The sequence below is a fragment of the Polistes fuscatus genome, unplaced genomic scaffold, assembly GCF_010416935.1.
Source record: "Polistes fuscatus isolate 324 unplaced genomic scaffold, CU_Pfus_HIC Scaffold2, whole genome shotgun sequence".
NCBI lineage: Eukaryota > Metazoa > Arthropoda > Insecta > Hymenoptera > Vespidae > Polistes > Polistes fuscatus.
In genome coordinates this window covers 16,538,647-16,558,006 of record NW_025113096.1, presented here as the reverse complement: position 1 = coordinate 16,558,006, position 19,360 = coordinate 16,538,647, and the positions used below count along the sequence as shown (strand labels likewise).

Below are 19,360 nucleotides of genomic sequence, written 5' to 3'. Positions count from 1 at the left end.
TAAATTGCACGTTTAAATATTTATACAGTAAGTATATAGAAAATTAATCAAAATAAACTCTAGAGCTTGAAATCTTTTTATCAAAAGTAATTTATACACAACTATTCGATATTAAACTACATATGTAACTACAATTTATGTTAGAAATAATTTAATACAAAAGAATGTCTACGAGAGTTTACCTCGAGTTTTTACTAATATTATTATCGAGATACAATGTCAGAAAAGTGATAAGATAAAAAATACATAACACGTTAGTTTATACATATTATGAAATTGTTTGAATATGATATAAATTGTTCGTATCTATGCAAAATTACTCCTTTTCTTTTTTATAGAAAGGAAAGAAGTTCAAAATATTAGTATTCATATTAATAATAATAATAATAATAATAATAATAATAATAATAATAACTAATAATAATAAAAATATAAAACAAGTCAAATTCAGAAAGTAATTTTTACAATATTTTACACATGCTTATTTGATCAATCATTCATATTTTATGTTGTATAAATTTATCATATTGAATATTATATGTATCGTCATATTATTGAAAAAATGATTGCCCAATCTAGAATAATAATGCTTGTGTATGAAAAATTATATTCAAAATTGAGTAACATTTCTATATAATGAATATTTTATCTTTCACTTAACTAGACCAGCTTAAATATATCGTTTATTTCGTACAATAAAAAGAAATGTTAATACTAATATAATAATAATTTTTTTCTCAAAGTATTTTTATTCGAGATATCATCAAATGTTTGTCAGGAATTTTAGTAAGTGCTCGGAGGACAGCAAATGAAGCTATAAGCTATAAGAATATTTCAGTATAAATATAAAAAATGACGTTGAAAAAAAAACTCGTCCTTTCAATAGTGAAAGGGATAGATATAGATCGGTGCCTTTGAATAGAATATTTTTTTCCTCTAATATTTTTTCCTATCGTACGAAATAAACGAAATATTTTAAGTGGTTGAGTTAGGCGAAAGACCCTATATATATATAAATATAAAATATATGTATATATATACGTATAAATGCTTATAAAGTCAATGCTATATAATAAACCTGTTTATCGTTTAAAATTGTATTTTATCCATAAACAAAATCGTTATTAAACAGTCAAAAACAAAAATATTAAAATAATCGAAACTAAACACATATGTAAATGCCCCGTTATTTTAATACAATTAGAAAATCTATTCTTAAATAACGTATAATATATATATATACATATATATATAACGAACTAATACATTTTATACAAGATATTTCAATTTTTAGAAATGAAATTTCTTTACTCTTTTCGATTGAGAGAAAAAATAAAAGAAATCTGCAATAATTAATAATACAAATTTCTCTTTCTTTCTCTTTCTATTCGTTTTCTTTTTTCACTGCGACAGATTGAATATCTGAAGAAACGTTAGGTGTCATAGTCAAGACTTCCAAAGAATTTGTTTCCGTAACAGCTATGTTATTTTCAACTTGATTATCGATTATATCACAGTTAGAACTAACCATATAAACTTGCAACACCGTTTTTCCTTCCTCTGGAGATTTATTAGATAAAATAACTAAAGAACCTGGTTCTACCTCACTGATATTAGGAATAGCAGATGTTATAACAGCAGGATTTACTTGACTATTGACACTGGTCAAATTGGTGTTGCTGGAAGTGGTATTTGTAGATTTAATTATAGTTTTCTCGTCTTTAATTTCTAATAATGTTTCTTCTGTATTATCCAATTGTTCCTCGGTGTCAATATTATCTAAGTTATTTACGTCAGGACCTTGCAATTTTCTAACTTTTGGCACTCTACCAGATCTGGTCGGTCTGATTTGATAAATCTCAGCATCACTATCTGATTCTTGATCGGATATTAAACTTGAAGTTTTACCATTCTCTTTCGTTAGTGTTGTTGTTGTTGTTGTTATTGCTGACGTTGTTGCTGCAACTTCATGCGTTTTTTTCACACTTAATTTACAACGTTTTCTTGATTTCTGTAAAAACTGATTATTATTTGCTTCTACATCCTTGTATTGAATTTCTCCCATCTCTGATTCCATTACATCATCTTCATCTGATGCTATAATTTCTCCTACACTTCTCGCTGCAAATCCTACAGAGATACATTTATTATTATGTTTTGATAGATAAGAAATGTTTATGCTTCTTTTAATAATTCGTCAAAATTTAATAAAGATTATATTATGGAATAAAATGTTACGTACGGGATCCTTGTCTCCTTTTTAATTTCTTTTTCTCTTTATTCTTCGTTTCCACTTCTTTTTCTGTAGAACATTGTTGTCGAATCGATGCTTCGAATTTAGCTAAAAAATGGAAATATAAAATCATTAGAAAATGTTTTAAGAACGATCAATTTTGTTCAAATATATTTTACCTAAATCTTCCTCCATTTCAGGACTAAATTCTTGATGAAATTCTAACGCCTTTTCGATTAACCTTCTGTTTAATCTTTCCTCCTTCTTATATTTCAATTTAATCTCTTGTCGTGTTCTATTTGGAAATAGAGTTTGCATTAATAAGAAATCTGTACCGACAATATTTAATGCCTTGTAGAATTTCAATGTTTCCCATTTTGGCCATTCCTTTCCTTTTGGACGTCTTTTATAAAAGCCTGATCCATAATTGTCATCATCGACAATAGCTTTTTTGGCAAACAGTTCACGACTTTTTTTTGCATGTGATTGTTCTATTACTAAACTTTGTTCATCTATTACCAGTTGCCCATCAGCACCAACTTTAACTTGTGGCACTGGCATCGATGAAGGATCATCTTCCTCTTCTTCCTCTTCCAATTCCTTTTCGATTCTGAAATACGATTAAAAAATTTATCCTGTATTTAATATAATTTTTCCCTAAAATTAACAAAATTAATTATACTCACTCAGAAGTAGATTCCGTTCTTGTGGAACTCTTAACAGGTTCATTAGATGTTTTCATAGGATTGCCAACAGGATTATAATATATTAAATCATACATAGTAAGCTTCGCTCTATCTGGTGTTTTGTTTTCATGCTTTAATAAAAATTCTCTTCTAGCTTCTGCTAACTTCCTTGCTGATTCTGATATCAATATACGTCTCTTCTGACTAGTTTTTGTTTTAGTAACGGTATTGCTCGGTGTGTTATTAGAAACTTCTTTGTTACTTTGAACTGAACATATAGAATCGTTGCGCGTTCTATTATTTGTTGCATTATTAGTTACCCTCTTACTATCATCTTCAGATTCGCTTGCACTAGCTCCGCTACCATGAATACTGTTACTTCTTATTCGACCATTGTTATTTAATCTTGGTACGGGTCTCATAAATAATGATCGATTCTGTCCAGTCTTCGTGGGAGATTCTAACACTGAATTCAAATTATAATTAATATATTTTGTTTAATAATTATCTACTTAAAGTAACTTACCATTTATATTTGTATTAGAATATTCAGGAGGGTCCGTAACTTGTGGAGTGATCTGCTCTACCGACTCAGGCTGAATGCTTTGTTCCTTTATTACACATGTTTTCTGTGTTTCTTGAGATTTGGTTACAATTGTTATTTCTTTAATATTTGATTCATCCGATTCACAGGTCGGTTTAGAAACACTTGCAAGTACATCAACTTCGTTAATATCTTTTAATAACTCTTTATTATCATTAGTATCAATAGTATTAATAGTATCATTAGTAACATTATTATCATTATTTATATTAATAGCATTAATAATATTATTCTCATTATTAATATTCTCATTATTAATATTCTCCTGAATATCATTATTTACATTCCTGTCGTTGTTTTTATTAATATCATTAGTAGTATTATTCTCATTATTAATACTCTCATGATTATTGATATTCTTAGGAATATCACTATTTACATTATTATCATTACTTTTGTTAATATCGTTAATAATATTATTTTCACTATTATTATTCTCATGATTATTAATATTCTTAGGAATATCATTATTCATATTATTATCATTATCTTTATTTTCATTTGTTTTATTATCGTTAGAATTATTTGTTTCATCTTTAACTGCACTTTGTAACGCCTTTCGACGCACTGGTACTGTGGCCACCGCTTTTATTCTTGCACGTCTCATTTTAAAAGATGCTTGTTAGATATTTAAAAAATCTATACAAAATATAAAAAAGATTATAAATAAATGTCATTTAATTGTTCACATATTGAACGTATGTAGGGTGTCCCAGTTTTCTTCTACAGAATTTTACCGTCATATTCTGTAAGTGAAAATAGGTAAAATTTTGTGAAAAGAAACTAGGGCAACTCATATATATAATAAAATAAAAAATATACCATACCCGTTATTAATATAGTTCCTAGTTTATAATAAAAAACTAAGAATATATGTGTCACTATCTTGTTTGTAATTATTCATTTTAATTGTCATATAAATATATATGATTAATACCTATGTTTAAGATAACCTGAAAATAATAAAAATAAATATATCTTTAATAATTACATTATCTTAAACTAGAGATTAATAGTACTATACTAATAGTAATAGTACTAATAGTAAAAAATATATTAATAATACATTACCTAATATTAGCAGGTAAAATAAATAACAAATTCACTCGTCTAGATATAAATGCTCCAGCGTATTTAAAGCGACAGCTGGAAGAGTTATAATTTTCTCTTCCATCTTATATTTCTCAAGTAAGAATATCAAGAAAATGAATTAGTCGAAAATAACCTAACTTTATGGATAAAAATTTTCAATATTAAATTACAAGATTAAATAAAATTTTCAATATTATGCTATTAAACGATAAATTCGTATAAATAACCTCATGTCAAAACACTTTATCCTCCAATCAATTATTGTATATTACAAAGGTATAATATGTACGTCGTTTATTATGCAGTATGTAATACCAACTTTAAGACGGTTCATTTATAATCGATTTATGTTCATTCATTTATTGTAAGATTTTAAATTTCTTATATTGTATGACAAAAAATTCTATTGGTGATTAATCGTCGATAAAAATGATTCGAACTGTTTCAAAAGTGGTCGAAATAAAGCGAGAAGAAAATCTTTATAATTTTGTATATGCTTATAACGTTATCAAGCATTACTATTGCGTGTAAAAGTGCCTATAATAATGTTCAGATGGCGCAGCGATATATTGCGAATTCTATTCGTAATAAAACTAACTGTTTAGTACTTAATAACGGTCAAAGTGATATCTGTATGAATGTTAATCAAAAATGTTAATAAATAGATTTTACAATAATTAAATCTGCATAATGTTTATAAAAACTTGTAGAATGAAACATAAATTTTGTTATTTTAAACAAACAGTAAGAAGTTTATTCAAAATATTTAAACTTTCTAAGAGAGAAGTACACACCGTTCCCAAAGAAGGACCATGGAGTGTATTATTTTTTGGAGTTGATGATTTTTCTTTAGAAAGTTTAAAAGGTTTACATGAAGAATAGTTAGTTTTTAATTTTAAATATACCGTTATTCTCCATTGTTTTATAAATAATACTATGTAAAATATAAATATTATACTAACAGATATTATGTTGAATAAAATTACTTTTAAACAATTTACATTATTTTACTGGTATTGAATTGACAGTAGATATATTTTTATTGTATAGCAAATTAAAAACACTATGTCGACTGGAAGTTGTTACGACACAAAAAAATAAGAAACATGAATTTATAAATTATGCAATGCAACATGGAATTACAATGAGAACTTGGCCTATAACATTTGATATAAAAGATTTTCATATAGGAGTTGTCGTTTCCTTCGGGCATTTAATACCAAAGCATATAATTAATTCATTTCCATTGTAAGTGCATTCTTATTTTGGATTTATATGATTATCAATTAAATTTCTTTGCTCTGTTGTGAATAAATAGTTATTTAATTAATTAAATTAATGTACATTATTTATTATGTTTTAAGAGGCATGTTAAACGTTCATGGAAGTTTATTACCAAAGTGGAGAGGAGCGTCACCGGTTACATATGCTTTAAAAAATGGAGATACACATACAGGTGTTACAATAATGAATATATTGCCAACAAAGTAATTTTCATTATATTACAAATAAGAGTCATTGTTTTTATAAAAAGAAAAAAGGAAAATAGAAAACAAAAAGATTGATCATTCAAATATTGTGTTTTCTTATCGACTATTTATTGCATTATATTATTTGTATGAGCCATTATTGTTTTCAAAAGAAGGAGTTAAAATTTTAAGCTTATAATGATTATTAATTTAAAGAAGTAAACAAATGGAAATGAAAGAGCCGTTGTAATATTCAAACTATTAGTATAATTGTTAACACATTCGTAACTATAATTAATACAATTTCAATTTTAGTAACATAAAGTATTATAAGAAATATTTCATAAAATAAGATTAATCATTTAAGTCTCACAATCAGGAGTCTAGAAAAATTCTGTCAACAAGTGCCAAGCAGGGTGACAATGTATCGCTTTTACATTACATTTTACTAATGTGGCACTTTCTGACAAGAAATCTGAACAGCACTATCATGCCGCTTGAGACTTGAGTGATTAATATTCTATCTCTTTTCTTTTTTTCTTTTTTTTTTTCAAAAAAAGAATCAAATTCATAATTTTTAATATTTCTTTGTATATGGCAATACTTTAAAGATATGTGTGATCTTTCAGGATTTGGATATACAATTTCGATTATAATAAAATATAAATAATGTGTGTAATAAATATTAAAGTGGTTTTAATTTTAACTATTTATCTTTTATCGTTTTTTAGATTTGATATTGGAGAGATAATAGCACAGGAACAAACGAGTATTCATCCAGATGAAACTTTACCAGAATTACGTTCTAAACTAGCAAAAATAGGAGCAAATCTTCTAATCGAGACAATTAAAAAATTACCATCGATATTATCAAATGGAAGACCTCAAAACGAAAAGGAGGCAACGTATGGTAGTTAAACATATTATTTACAATTGTTTTTTTTTAACTACAAAGGTGAGTCAAAAAGTTTTTAGCCTTATTCAAAAAAGAACTTTAATTTTTTTTTTTAAATAGAAGTGAATTTAATCGGAAAGATTATTTCCAACAAAAAAAAATTGTTTCTATATTGGGCTCAAAACTCTTCACCCCACCCACGTATATTATTATGCATTAAATTATTTTTAGCTCCCAAACTTACACCGAAGATATCGTTGATAAAATGGGATGAAATGTCAGCTATAGATATTTACAATCTACAACGTGCTCTTATAGGATTATATCCATTAACTACAAAATTTCACGATAAAACGATTAAATTGTTAGATATACGAAAAATAGATAAACCCAGTCGTTTAACAAATTTAGAATCAAATATACCAGGTAAAAAAACATAAAATAAGAAACAAACGAAAAAATAAAATCGCATAATTATTAATTTGTTACTATTATAATAATGTTAATGAAAATTTTCAGGTGTTGCGTCATTCGATAAAGTTAACAAAATTTTAATAGTAAAATGTAAAAATGATAGTTGGATCTCCGTCGCTAAGTTAGGTATTCCAGGACATCGTTTGATGAGTGCCAATGATTTTAACAACGGCTTCATTCTTGGTCAAAAGCAAAAGATAATTGTTTTTCAATAAAAAATATTATATTAGTTGCAACACCTTTGGAATATACACGTACTATGTAAGTATCATTATTATTATTTATTATTATTTATTATTATTTCATTTCTTTTTTCTTTCTTCTTTTTTTTTATAGATGCAATAAAGAAGATATGATTAACCGTGTTTATTTTTTGCAAAATGGAACACGGGGAGTTATTGTTATTTTTATTATTATTCATGTTCGTTTATATTTTAAACACATTCTTTATTCTCTTGGCACTTGAAAACGGCTGAGAAAAATAAAAACAAAACGAAACACATAAGAATATACTTTTTTAATATTATTAAATTATTTGTAAAAAGTGAAGAAGCTTTTCTCAATTGAAATAGGACTAGCGTGAATCTCGTCAAGCTGGATTAAATTTTTAATTAAAAACAAAAAGAAAAAATAAGAAATGATACCTTAATAAGTTTGATAAGGGGTGGGAGAATATTCTATATGTTAATCATTAAAAAATACAATATAATTGTTATCGATCAACACAGAGAGAGAACTGAAGGTATAACAAAAGAAGAGAAATAAAACAAAATATTAAATAATTCGTTCTAGTTAGAAACGCATATTCAATATTTGCAAGAATTATTTGTTTAGTAATACTTTTCTTCAGCCTCCGATTAATCCTGTGCGCACTCTATCATGTCAGTTAAATGTTTTTCCCATAAAATGGAAAGAATATATGACATGTTAGTAGAATTATCGATAAATACGCCATATGGTCAGATTTATACAATAATGTATAAGCGATTAATTAATGTATTGTATTTTTAAATCGTAACGTCATTTCTAAAGTAAAGTGATGATCGATTAGGTAGCTACTTTTGTTTGATTATATTTACTTTCTTATACTAATCGTAAAGAAAGGTAATCCCTTTTTAGTAGCATAATCATTATCGTCATTATCACTTCTCAATGATATGATAGGATACATTTTTCCACAACAAAATCTGATATTAATAATAATAATATTTCAGATTTGGAAAAATGTCCAGAATTATGTATAAAAAACAAAAAAAAAGGAAAAATGTATTTACAATGAACCGAGTCGTTGTTCATCGTTGTTAACAATAGTATTAGTTATGAAGTTCACAAAATAGAGATGATCCATATTGTTTCATTGCTCTCTCTCTCTCTTTTTCTTTCTCAGTTTTCGTTAAATATTTATAAAAGAACCTATTAATGGCAACGTATATATTTTTAGCTGCTTATTTATTATTAAAAAAAGCAGCAGCAGTTTGCTCGCTTTAAAATCTATTTTTTTGGCGAATTCTGTAATCTTACTCGTTCTTTTTCCTCTTCAGTGACAAATACTCTAGTTATCGCAATATCACCTGTACTAAGCGTTTGGCAGGCAGTATTAACCAATTCCTTGTTTTCTTTCGTTGGGCTATTATCAACTTTATCGTTTAGACATTTACAAACACATTGTCTTGGAGAAATCTCTGTACTATTTGGCGATAATTGATCGTTCGAAGATGTTGTCACAGCTGAAAGTATTGCTTCTAATTTTTCGATTTTTTCCAACCTATCCATTCGTGCATCCGATAGGATTTCATCGACCATTTGCATAGATTCGGTTAAACTTGGAGTCTCGGAATTTCTCGGTGACAATATTCCACCTACAACATCAATCATGATTTAATCATCTGACAGATAGAAAACATTAGATGTAACGCAGCTGTATTTGCACAGTCTTCGCAATGCAAACTTTTGTTATTTCAATATTATAAAATATACCAGAATGCGAATTCTCCGAAGTATAACTCTCCATGCTATGATAATCCGTATCCTCCATTTTATCCTCATCATCCTCGTCGCTGCTATAACCCTTTTCTTGACCCATATTCTCTAATTTTTCTAATTTTTTAGCGACCTTGTAATTGCCTTTTAATTTCTCCTTTTCTTCCTCTGTAAGGTCTAAGTAACGAAGAAGACGAATTTCTCGGTTACTTAATACTATATTTTTATATGTTGCCTCTTCCATCTTTTTTTTTAAATCTGCTACTTCTGTCTCTACTTTTCTTTGTTTTTTACGAGCCTTTACTTCTAATGGTTTAATATGCATCAGAACTTGTTCTTCGCATAATTCCGTAAACAGACTTTGAAACTCTGGCTTGATCAACCTACAAAATAATATAAACAAGAAATTAATTTTTCTCTTAGTTTTATCAATCATAATAAATGCATAATTTACCTGGATGTAGAAAGATACACTCGAGGTACAAGACTGAGAACATCACTACTAGCATAAATCAACATATCTCTAGTCATAGGCCGACGAGACCAGTATCTTTGGTCCTTGCGATAAATATTTTTTAATTGTTCCTTCAAAGGATTGGATTGTGCTCCATAGTGATCGCATAAGATATTTAAATTGACATTTTTCACTTTGTACACAGGTTTTCCTGTTTCTTGGAATTGAATTACAGCATGTGCAGCCTATATAAACATATAAATTATTTTAATAATCAAATATTATTTTGATATATATAAAAGGATATATTTACATACCTGCGTATCAAACACATTATTCAGCGTTACATTAAATTGATTATATAAATTAACGCTATCGTTTTTACAGTCGTGTATCACCTAAAAAAATAAAATAATTTTATATATATAAGATATATTTTCACAGTATTTATATAGAATATAAATTGTTTAAATAAGCTCACCTTGATAACTTTATCACTTTCTAAAAGTTTTTGGAGTCCACCAGCTTGCATGAGAGTTGGACATGTAAATAAATCAAAGACATAAGCTTGTCCAGTCATAGTTCCAATTTGTATAAGAGTTAATTGTCCCTTAGCACCCAAATTAATTCCTTCGCAATCAAAGGAAATAACATTATTATCAGCACGTGCTTTCCGAGGATTGATTATATCCTCTACAATCTGTAAACTTTCTTTAGGGTTTACAATTACCCTCGTCTGTTGTAATACTTTTAATTTCCATGCATCACCTTTTTGAATACTTTGTAAACTACGATCTTTATCCGTGTTATCGGCTAACGTCTTCATTACAAGTGTATTTATTCTTTGTTTAAGCGTTTGTTGCTGTAAACTTACTAAAGGACAATTATTGTTAGACTCGACAGGTGTAGGAGACACATTTTGAGATGTATTATTTTCAATGTTGTTGTTACATACAACATTTTCTGAATTTACTGTCTGAGAACCTGTTTGCGTAGTATTTGATTGTGTCATTGGTTGTACTGCGTTCACTCGATTAACATTATTACCTCGATTTCGTGTCAATTGAGTAGGTTTATTTTTTGTATCTGTTTCTATCGTTGAAGACTTTCCACGTTCTAATAATGTTACAAGATTGCTTTGAACGTGAAATGTATCGGGAAACATTTTTACAAACGTTGATAAATCCCTTACTGTTTTAAATATCGACGTCCAATTTCCTGGGCAAAATTTTTCATTAACCAAATTAAATAACTGATCTATAAAAATTGGACCTTTCTCTTCTATGCATTGAGCAAAAAATTGTAACAATTTAGCAGTTACTTCTGGATCAATAGGTGTATCAGGTTCCAATTCAACAAATAATTTTACTTTCATTCCTTCATATTGTTTTAACATTACATTATCTTCCGTAACTACAAAGGCACTGGGATACTTCAAGAGAAAATCTCTAAATTCTTTATAGCGTTGACCAGAAATGTGTCTTACTTCTGGAGATGCTTGAGAACGATGTCCAAGTAAGCTAGTTATTGGTACCTCAGTTCCTACTCCATACTGCATCAATTTATTAGAAAAATATTCTACCGCTTCTCTCGCATAATCACGAGTTCCGCTTAATTTGGATCCATTGTCTTCTTCGATTATGGATTGAAAAGTATTAACAGTAACATAATCACCATTAATAATAAAAAGCGATGGATGCTGAGATAAAAATTTTTTAAGGCCACTCTGAGAACCACCAGCTATTTGACGCATTTCCTTGGTGAATCCTTTAGCTCCAAATTGACAACTTAAATCATGTAGCGTTCGTGGTCCGCCTTTATCCATCAAACGTTCGAAGAAGAATAAAAGAGTCATATTTCTGGCCATCTCGTATTCAGAACTATCCATTTCGTAAGTTTGTATTATTGTAAAAAATTCCTTTAATCATTCGTACTTGATGGCACTGTCATAAAATATCCTAACAAATATTTAAATGTTATTTCACATTGTGTATAAGAAAAAAAAGAATGATATTATTTTAAACGACAAATAAAGTTACTTATTTACCATTGTATTCAAATGACAACGGTAACAACAAAAATGCATAATCAAGCATAGAAAATAAGGTTTCTTATATCCTTAAAACAGATATGCATGACGATTGATATGAGTGAATAGATGCATTGCTAATATCGATAGCGCAAACAGGATCCTGCACATAAATACAATATTATGTGTTATAATAAAAGCATTAATTAATTAAATTACGATTAATAAAAGGAAATTTCATTAATTACTTGTACGTAATATCTCATACAAATATTAATAAAACCATACGCTTTAAAAGATAAGCTAATTAAATGCGTTACTAAAATTTTTCCAAGAACATATACTACTCTCTATATTATTTAATATCCTCTTAACACGTTATTTAATTATGCAAATCAATATTTCTATATTGTTAACAATATTGTCAAATCTACGTTGGGTACGATTAGATCTTGGTTGAAAATATTTCAACGCAAGTGATATGGAAAACATATTACAATAACAATCTATAATAATGCAGGAGCTCATTAGTCATTGTTATCTCGTATGATGTAAATTATGAAAGTATTTACCATCGATGGCCGAAGAACATTAAGTCCTCTTCATTAAATATTCGACATATTTGAATAAATGAAATCTAAATATTTCTAGGTCAACACATTTCAATGGAATTTTATCAATAATTAACAAACAAAATAAATAATATTAAATTTTAATAATTTAGTTTGCTAATAAAAACATAATATTATTATAAATATTAAATAACAACAAATATAACAATAATAGGCACTTTAGGAAACAATTATTACATATCACCAATTATTATCCGAGAACAATGGATACATATTTTCTAGATTGTACTTCAGTTGATTTTACAAGAAGACATATACACAACCACGAATGATCACCGTTGTATTTTTTCGAGATTATCGCCACCTGTCGTTGCGTAAGGGTACAAATATTTATTGGCGCGTGCTCTTCGAAACATTGTAATCAACCGTAAGGTAATACGCGATATCAATTGATACGTAAACTTTAAATGTAACACTAGGAGCATTGTTGATTACGACACCCCTTTTTTGTCTTTCTTAAAGTCACGCGTCTACACACGATATCTTATTCACATTATAGCAGTACGTACTAGTTGATATTAGATTATTTTAAATACAGGATAAGAAAATACTTCTTACAATTAGACATTGTTTTTTTTATGACTTTTAACATTTCTTAATATTATTATATTAATTACAAAAATTTATGGAGAAATAATTACCATTCATTTTTACAATTCATTAGTTTTGTAAGTTAAATGTAAAAATAACTCTATGAAAAAAATATTTTTTGTCTATTATATTATTTACACACAAAAATTTTTTCTCTCTTTCCCTTATTTTATATTATTATTATTATACCTAACAGCACTGGTTTATATCTTTGGTTAACATCTGATTAGTAGATCTTTTTAGATACTTTTAAATTTAATTTGGAGCATCTTTACTACTCGTATCGAGTAATACGATTTCTATACGTTCGTCGATAGTTTTGTTCTTTTTTAAATCCACGTTGTAAGTATTGGCCTACAAAGAAATTATTCATTATTAAAAGTTTATATTTATGCTTTCTTTTAATTAAATTTACTATACGTACCAGTTGTAATAATGCTAGAAAATATCTAGCTACGTCGTAGCTTTGCTCGTCTTTAACAATATCATCGAAAGAGATGTTCTGATTTTTATTAGTCTGAATTTTATCGTTCAATTTTTTCATTATTTGAGATGCATAGTTTTGTATACAAAATATTGGCCTTTGTTCGACTTCGGCAAGTTTCAATTGCATCGATTGATGCCATTTAATTATTTTATGATCAAGTTCAGTCTTAATATCCGAATCTTCAAATAGTTCTTTCATTTTATCTTCGATCAGTCTTTCATAATTTGGTAAAGAAAGTTGCAAATCAATTTGGGAGGAAATGCTATCCATTCTCGAAACTTTTAAATCAGTTGAAGAAACTGGACTGATATCGCAATCGGGTATGCTCGATGTATATGTTAATATACCAGAATCTTCATAAAATGTATCATCTGAAAAAGAATCATCTTCGATCGAATTCGTTCTCATTCTCAAATCATTCGTTGTTGCATTTATTACTTGATCATCGAAAGAATTTAAGCTTTCTGTGTTTTTGAAACAATCCTTGAAAACCTTTTGTATTTCATCAACTTCTTCTAAAAAAAATTAATAATAATAACTTAAATAACCATCGTCGTATTTAAAAAAAAATTGATAATATAAATTTCTTGCCTGATCTGAATTGTGGTAGTAATTGTTTTTTGGATTTCTGAGTAGAATATTTGTCTTGCAACATTTTAGATTCTTTCAAAAGAAAATTTACCACGCATTCGTTTTTGTGCATTTGCGAAATTATTTTCTTTTTTTTCTGTAAAATGTAAAAATAGAAATTAGTTTTTATAAATCTGTAGAGTAATAACAGTTAAATCAGATTGATATTAAACTTACACGTTCAGTCTTCAAAATTATCGAAGAAGTTGAATTTAGTAGATCGATACGTTTCTTTTTTATTGAAATATTATGTGTAAGGGATATCGGTTCCCACATTTTTGAATTATACGTTTTCTTCATATTAGTTGGAAATTTTATTTCTTTTATTCTAAAATTATATTTTTTTTTAAATAAAAAGGATTATATGATATTATTACAACTTTGTACACTTTTTATTTTACATTTTAACTAAAAATATATTTTTTTTCTTTTTAAATTTGAAATGACAAATATACAGCTCGAAAGGTCACAATGCGAGTTGCAAAACTGTTAGCATTTTAGAGAATGAGAAAAAAAATATATTTTTAGTCAAAATGTGAAATAAAAAGTGTACAAAGTTGTAATAATGTAAGACAACCCTTTTTATTTTTAAGCAAATCTTAAAAAACAGCTAATTTCCAGCCTTCTAAATGGTCTTTCCCCCTTAATATCATCTTCATAAAAATTATTTATACCTTCTGCTAGAAGGTTGACTTTTATTAGAAATATTGCACATATTATCCATGTTATTCATATTAGTATCACAATCATTAAATAATTGTTTATTAGTTTTAGAATTATCCTGCGACTCTTTTTTCTCAGCAATATTTGTAGTCTGTTCTTTTTCACAAATTGTATCGTCTGTTTCATTGAAGTCATCCATATTGACCGAATAATCAGCGAGTTCTTCTAATGGTGATAAAGAACAATTTGTTAAAGTTTCTGTGTTATTGTTGGTGGTTATATTAGTTGTATCAATCGGATTATTAGAATTATAAAAGCTATCAAATATCGACATATTCGAACAATATCCCGAAGTAGCAGAGTTATCATTGTCCATTATTTTAAAATCTAAAAGAAATTAATTAAAATAATTATTTAATTACTTTCTCTTATAAGAGAGAGAGAGAGAGAGATAATTAAGAATATAAATTTACCATCCGGGGTAGGTTCATCTATCAGTAGACCGTTCATACTCAAATATTGATTACATCTGAATACATAAATTCATGATTAAAAACATATAAATAAATGTTTAATATACTTTTACTGTATTATCATACCTGAAATCATATTTTTTTCCTATAATATCCCCATGAATATCAATTATTTCTATCGCATTATCTACAGGATTTTCAATAATATTTTCCAATTGAACAAACCGTCGTGTTAACAATTTCACTGGTTTTTCAACGTTAAATTTATTCTTTGTATTAATATTCTTTCCAATATTATCCGACAAATTGCATAATTTAAAGTCATCAAAATTGATTGAATTTTTATTCAAAATTCTTTTATTATTTATTATTTTGTTGCGCTTAGAACTTTCATTCGCATCAGCATCTTTCTCCGAACTATAAAACTAAAGTTTATTATCTACTTTTATTACTATTGAGTATAGCGATTTAAATAAAAATACGTACTCATAATCAATAAAAGTTTCATTTAAATCTACAGTTTCATTGAAAAGACATTCAACCCTATGCGTGAAAATGTTAACAGAATTTTGAAGGATTAATGCAGCCTCTCCAAAATTAACATCGCAGTTTCCTTCGAGTAAAGAATAATATTCTGTTAGAATCTGGAACATAGTAATAATATAATTTGTAATAGATCATTTGGAAAGAATCCATTAAAGATTAATCTTAAACTTATACATACTTCTGAAAGCGGAAAGTTCCAACTTGAAAAGTTTTTTGATGATTTCACAAGCTGGCGACTAATATCTTCTAGGTTAACCATTTTAGTCTAACTTATAATTTTTTAACTTATATTATTATTCTTTCATTTCTTTTTAAATATTATCTTTATTGGTAAATTAGTAAATAATACTTGTAACAAAACAAAGGTTAAGAATATATTGATATTAATGTACGAATATATATGATATAATTAAATACCAAGACTATTATTATTATTACACAACAAATATAATAGCGTAGATAATTTGCATTTGATTTATTTATTTTTCAAGATTAAATCGTAATCACGTGTTTGGACTTCTCAAACTATGCCGCGTTCAATGTTTGTTAATTTCGGATATTTTTATTTTTTCTTTATCCCTACTTAAATTTTTGAGTATTAATCTTTTTTATAAATTTTATTTTTTCAGAATAAATTTATCAATTCTTTACATGATTAAAATAAAATGAACTCGTTTAAATGATTTTAAATTAATAATTATGGTTTAAATGTTTTTAAAAAGAATTTTAATTATAATATATATTACGAATATATATATATATATATATATAGTAGTTTTAAATTCTTATGTAAAACTGATTGACTTAGCATTTAAATTTATTCTAATTGTTTTCAACTTTTGTATTTAAAGAAATATTTCTTAATTAAATATAAATATATAGAATGTTTGAAAATAAAATAATAATGATAATAATAATAATAATAATAATAATAATAATAATAATAATAAAGATAGATTTATCTATGCTTAAAAATAAAATAAGATAATAATAATAGAAAATTAGATTTTTTGATAATTAAATGAGTATATTTGTGAATATATTTAAGATAGATGTCTATCTTAAATTTGTATGGTTTATGGACTTGAATGCAACGTAACACGTGTTGGGTCGAGTACGTTTATTTAAAGAGGGAGAGGACGTAGTAGTTTAGCCAGAAATACGGGCTTTTATTCCTTATTTAATTCGTAAGATTAATTTAATATTACTATTATAATCATTATAATAATAATAATAATAAGTATGAGTATGTTGTTCCAACATGTTAGACATGAATAGTGATTAGTATCGAATATTAATCGTTTATCTGAGAAGTTTGAAAATAGTGATGTTAGAAATACATGTATCTGCTGCTTGCCACACGTTCCCTTGGCATAAGAATGAGCTGGCATAAATTGCTCGTTGGTTGAAAAAAAAACTAAACTTTTCTCAATTTTTACCAAACGTAGGCTATTCGTATGTAGAAATTAAGATTATAACTTAGAAACGTATAATTATTATTATTATTATTATCCTGATTATAAATATTTTTTTCTCGTATTTATTTACGAAATATTCCTAACCTTTTAAACGAAATATCATAGTCCAACTGTTGTATGCATAACATATTGTTATGTAGTTCGCTTTCAATGTGCTATTAATCTTAATCCAGATTTATTTCTATATTATTAATATTACGAAGCTAATTATAAATGCACTTGAGATATGTTAATAATGTCTAATATTAGTTAACGTTTATCTGTAAGATGGATTTAACAGCATAGTGGAGATAACTTTGATTTGTATGAATATTCATTTTTAGAATGATCTTTTTATTGCATTAATATTTTTATTTGATAGTATTTTTTAATGTTTATTTAAATCGAAGAGTTACTTTACTATGACCTCATTTGTATATGTTGCAAGAATTAGAGATATTGAAAGAAAAAAAACATTGAAGAGTACGATACTAATATAAGTTGTTTCTGTTTGTTTTCAGGTCAACGTTAAAAAAATTTAAATGCAAGGAAAAAAAAATCAGTGAAGGTGTTTATAATTATAACAAAAAGGAAACATAGATCTTGAAACACTCAAACGTTGTAACGTCGCAAAAGGGCTCTATGTACTCCATATCGGCTTTCTTGAATGGTACTTTAGTTTACAAAAATCTTGTCTCAACTTATCAGAAGAGGAACAAGTCCGCAATTTATAAGTTTATCACTCAATATTGGTATCATGCGCAACGAAATTACAGCAGCAGTACTGTTCTTAGTACAGCTGATAGAAAAAAACGAAAAATTTAGTCCCGATCAATTGGAATGTTTCAAGCGACATTTAGTTGAATTGTTGACGGAACGTTTTAAAAATCATTGGTTCCCGGATAAGCCATTCAAAGGTCAAGGTTATCGTTGCATACGTGTTAATGGGCATAATAGAAGGGATGCAACATTGGAGAGTGCGGCTAATGCTGCTGGAGTTAAGTACGAAGATTTGTCTCTCCCAGTAGAGCTTACACTTTGGGTTGATCCTAACGAAGTTTGTTGTCGTTTTGGAGAAAGTAAGGGATCATATTGCACATTGGCATCATTCGACGATAAAGAAAATACCGTACCAATTTTTCAAAGAGACCATCAAGCAGAAAAAGAAAATAAACAATCCGAGAGGCAAACAAAAATGCTGGTAAATATAAGAACTATACATTTAGATATTTATATGCTCTTTTTGGTGTAAATAAAGAAATAATTGCATATAAAATGTTTTACAGAAAACCCCATTAGTTCCTACTATGGAAGAACAACATGAAGTTAAACCTTTGAGCTCTGCGAATCAAAATCAACATCATAACAGTACTGGTACAGGTAGGAAGCGCAATTTGAACAGTCCCAGACTCCATGTTAACAGAAATCGTACTTGGTTTGGTCACTCCTTTGGCATGGGTTATGGACCCCATCCAATTACTCAACCGTGGTATAATATCGTGCCACCTCATTTTTTGAGTGGCCCATCTCCACCTCCCTTCATGGGCCATCGGGGAAACAAATGGATTCCTACTTCTTATCCCGCTGGCCCAACCCGTTTTCATCACTGGTCTCCGAAAGCTACTCTTAAAGTATAAACAAATTTGATGCAAATATAAATATAAGAAATCTGTTCCTTTATTATTATTATTATTATTATTATTATTATTATTATTATTATTATTATTATTATTATTATTATTTTTGTTCTTTTTATTTTTCGAAAACTATGGAGAATGGTTATTTCTTTTTTTGTATCTTTCATTCTATTTTATCTTTGTAATTGTGTAGTATTTTAACCGCCTTTTCTTATGTATCAAAGCATATATCTATGGGGGCTAATCTAATTATATTTTTTATTAATTATTAGGAATAGATTTCTTTATTTATCGGTGATGAAAATGATTCATTCTGTAATTACAAATG

General features: G+C 27.3%; 5 protein-coding genes across 10 annotated transcripts; 2 read left to right on the top strand and 3 right to left on the bottom strand.

The window, feature by feature from the left end:
- Nucleotides 1-1,381: 1,381 nt before the first annotated feature.
- LOC122516091 (general transcriptional corepressor trfA) lies at nucleotides 1,382-4,926 on the bottom strand. Its single transcript, XM_043633655.1, has 7 exons — nucleotides 4,595-4,926; nucleotides 4,351-4,476; nucleotides 3,992-4,162; nucleotides 2,920-3,334; nucleotides 2,413-2,843; nucleotides 2,243-2,341; nucleotides 1,382-2,130 (listed from the first exon to the last, which is right to left on the bottom strand). The coding sequence occupies exons 3-7, from the start codon at nucleotides 4,128-4,130 to the stop codon at nucleotides 1,385-1,387; spliced, it is 1,830 nt and encodes a 609-aa protein (XP_043489590.1). The 5' UTR covers nucleotides 4,131-4,162; nucleotides 4,351-4,476; nucleotides 4,595-4,926; the 3' UTR covers nucleotides 1,382-1,384.
- A 235-nt stretch (nucleotides 4,927-5,161) lies between these two features.
- On the top strand, nucleotides 5,162-8,248 carry LOC122516086 (methionyl-tRNA formyltransferase, mitochondrial). 2 transcript variants are annotated; one of them, XM_043633646.1, is made up of 7 exons: nucleotides 5,162-5,496; nucleotides 5,666-5,863; nucleotides 5,980-6,102; nucleotides 6,816-6,994; nucleotides 7,211-7,405; nucleotides 7,499-7,714; nucleotides 7,790-8,248. In XM_043633646.1, the coding sequence occupies exons 1-6, from the start codon at nucleotides 5,306-5,308 to the stop codon at nucleotides 7,666-7,668; spliced, it is 1,056 nt and encodes a 351-aa protein (XP_043489581.1). In that variant the 5' UTR covers nucleotides 5,162-5,305; the 3' UTR covers nucleotides 7,669-7,714; nucleotides 7,790-8,248. The 2 variants fall into 2 exon arrangements, with proteins under 2 accessions (XP_043489581.1, XP_043489582.1); XM_043633647.1 differs by having other exon boundaries at nucleotides 5,390-5,480.
- A 185-nt stretch (nucleotides 8,249-8,433) lies between these two features.
- Nucleotides 8,434-13,070, bottom strand: LOC122516082 (egalitarian protein homolog). 2 transcript variants are annotated; one of them, XM_043633639.1, is made up of 7 exons: nucleotides 12,489-13,070; nucleotides 11,935-12,079; nucleotides 10,369-11,845; nucleotides 10,205-10,285; nucleotides 9,888-10,132; nucleotides 9,431-9,816; nucleotides 8,434-9,312 (listed from the first exon to the last, which is right to left on the bottom strand). In XM_043633639.1, the coding sequence occupies exons 3-7, from the start codon at nucleotides 11,773-11,775 to the stop codon at nucleotides 8,945-8,947; spliced, it is 2,487 nt and encodes an 828-aa protein (XP_043489574.1). In that variant the 5' UTR covers nucleotides 11,776-11,845; nucleotides 11,935-12,079; nucleotides 12,489-13,070; the 3' UTR covers nucleotides 8,434-8,944. The 2 variants fall into 2 exon arrangements, with proteins under 2 accessions (XP_043489574.1, XP_043489575.1); XM_043633640.1 differs by lacking the exon at nucleotides 11,935-12,079.
- Nucleotides 13,071-13,297: 227 nt separating this feature from the next.
- Nucleotides 13,298-16,551, bottom strand: LOC122516081. Of its 2 annotated transcripts, none has more exons than XM_043633637.1 (9): nucleotides 16,117-16,551; nucleotides 15,879-16,036; nucleotides 15,519-15,809; nucleotides 15,393-15,448; nucleotides 14,931-15,306; nucleotides 14,434-14,584; nucleotides 14,218-14,353; nucleotides 13,564-14,141; nucleotides 13,298-13,493 (listed from the first exon to the last, which is right to left on the bottom strand). In XM_043633637.1, the coding sequence occupies exons 1-9, from the start codon at nucleotides 16,195-16,197 to the stop codon at nucleotides 13,395-13,397; spliced, it is 1,926 nt and encodes a 641-aa protein (XP_043489572.1). In that variant the 5' UTR covers nucleotides 16,198-16,551; the 3' UTR covers nucleotides 13,298-13,394. The 2 variants fall into 2 exon arrangements, with proteins under 2 accessions (XP_043489572.1, XP_043489573.1); XM_043633638.1 differs by having other exon boundaries at nucleotides 13,564-14,138.
- Nucleotides 16,552-17,007: 456 nt separating this feature from the next.
- On the top strand, nucleotides 17,008-19,075 carry LOC122516080 (maternal B9.10 protein-like). Of its 3 annotated transcripts, none has more exons than XM_043633633.1 (3): nucleotides 17,008-17,125; nucleotides 17,917-18,596; nucleotides 18,682-19,075. In XM_043633633.1, exons 2-3 carry the CDS (start codon nucleotides 18,153-18,155, stop codon nucleotides 19,030-19,032), a joined length of 795 nt encoding a protein of 264 aa, XP_043489568.1. In that variant the 5' UTR covers nucleotides 17,008-17,125; nucleotides 17,917-18,152; the 3' UTR covers nucleotides 19,033-19,075. The 3 variants fall into 3 exon arrangements, with proteins under 3 accessions (XP_043489568.1, XP_043489569.1, XP_043489571.1); XM_043633634.1 differs by lacking the exon at nucleotides 17,008-17,125 and adding an exon at nucleotides 17,213-17,382; XM_043633636.1 differs by lacking the exon at nucleotides 17,008-17,125 and adding an exon at nucleotides 17,213-17,393.
- Nucleotides 19,076-19,360: the final 285 nt, after the last annotated feature.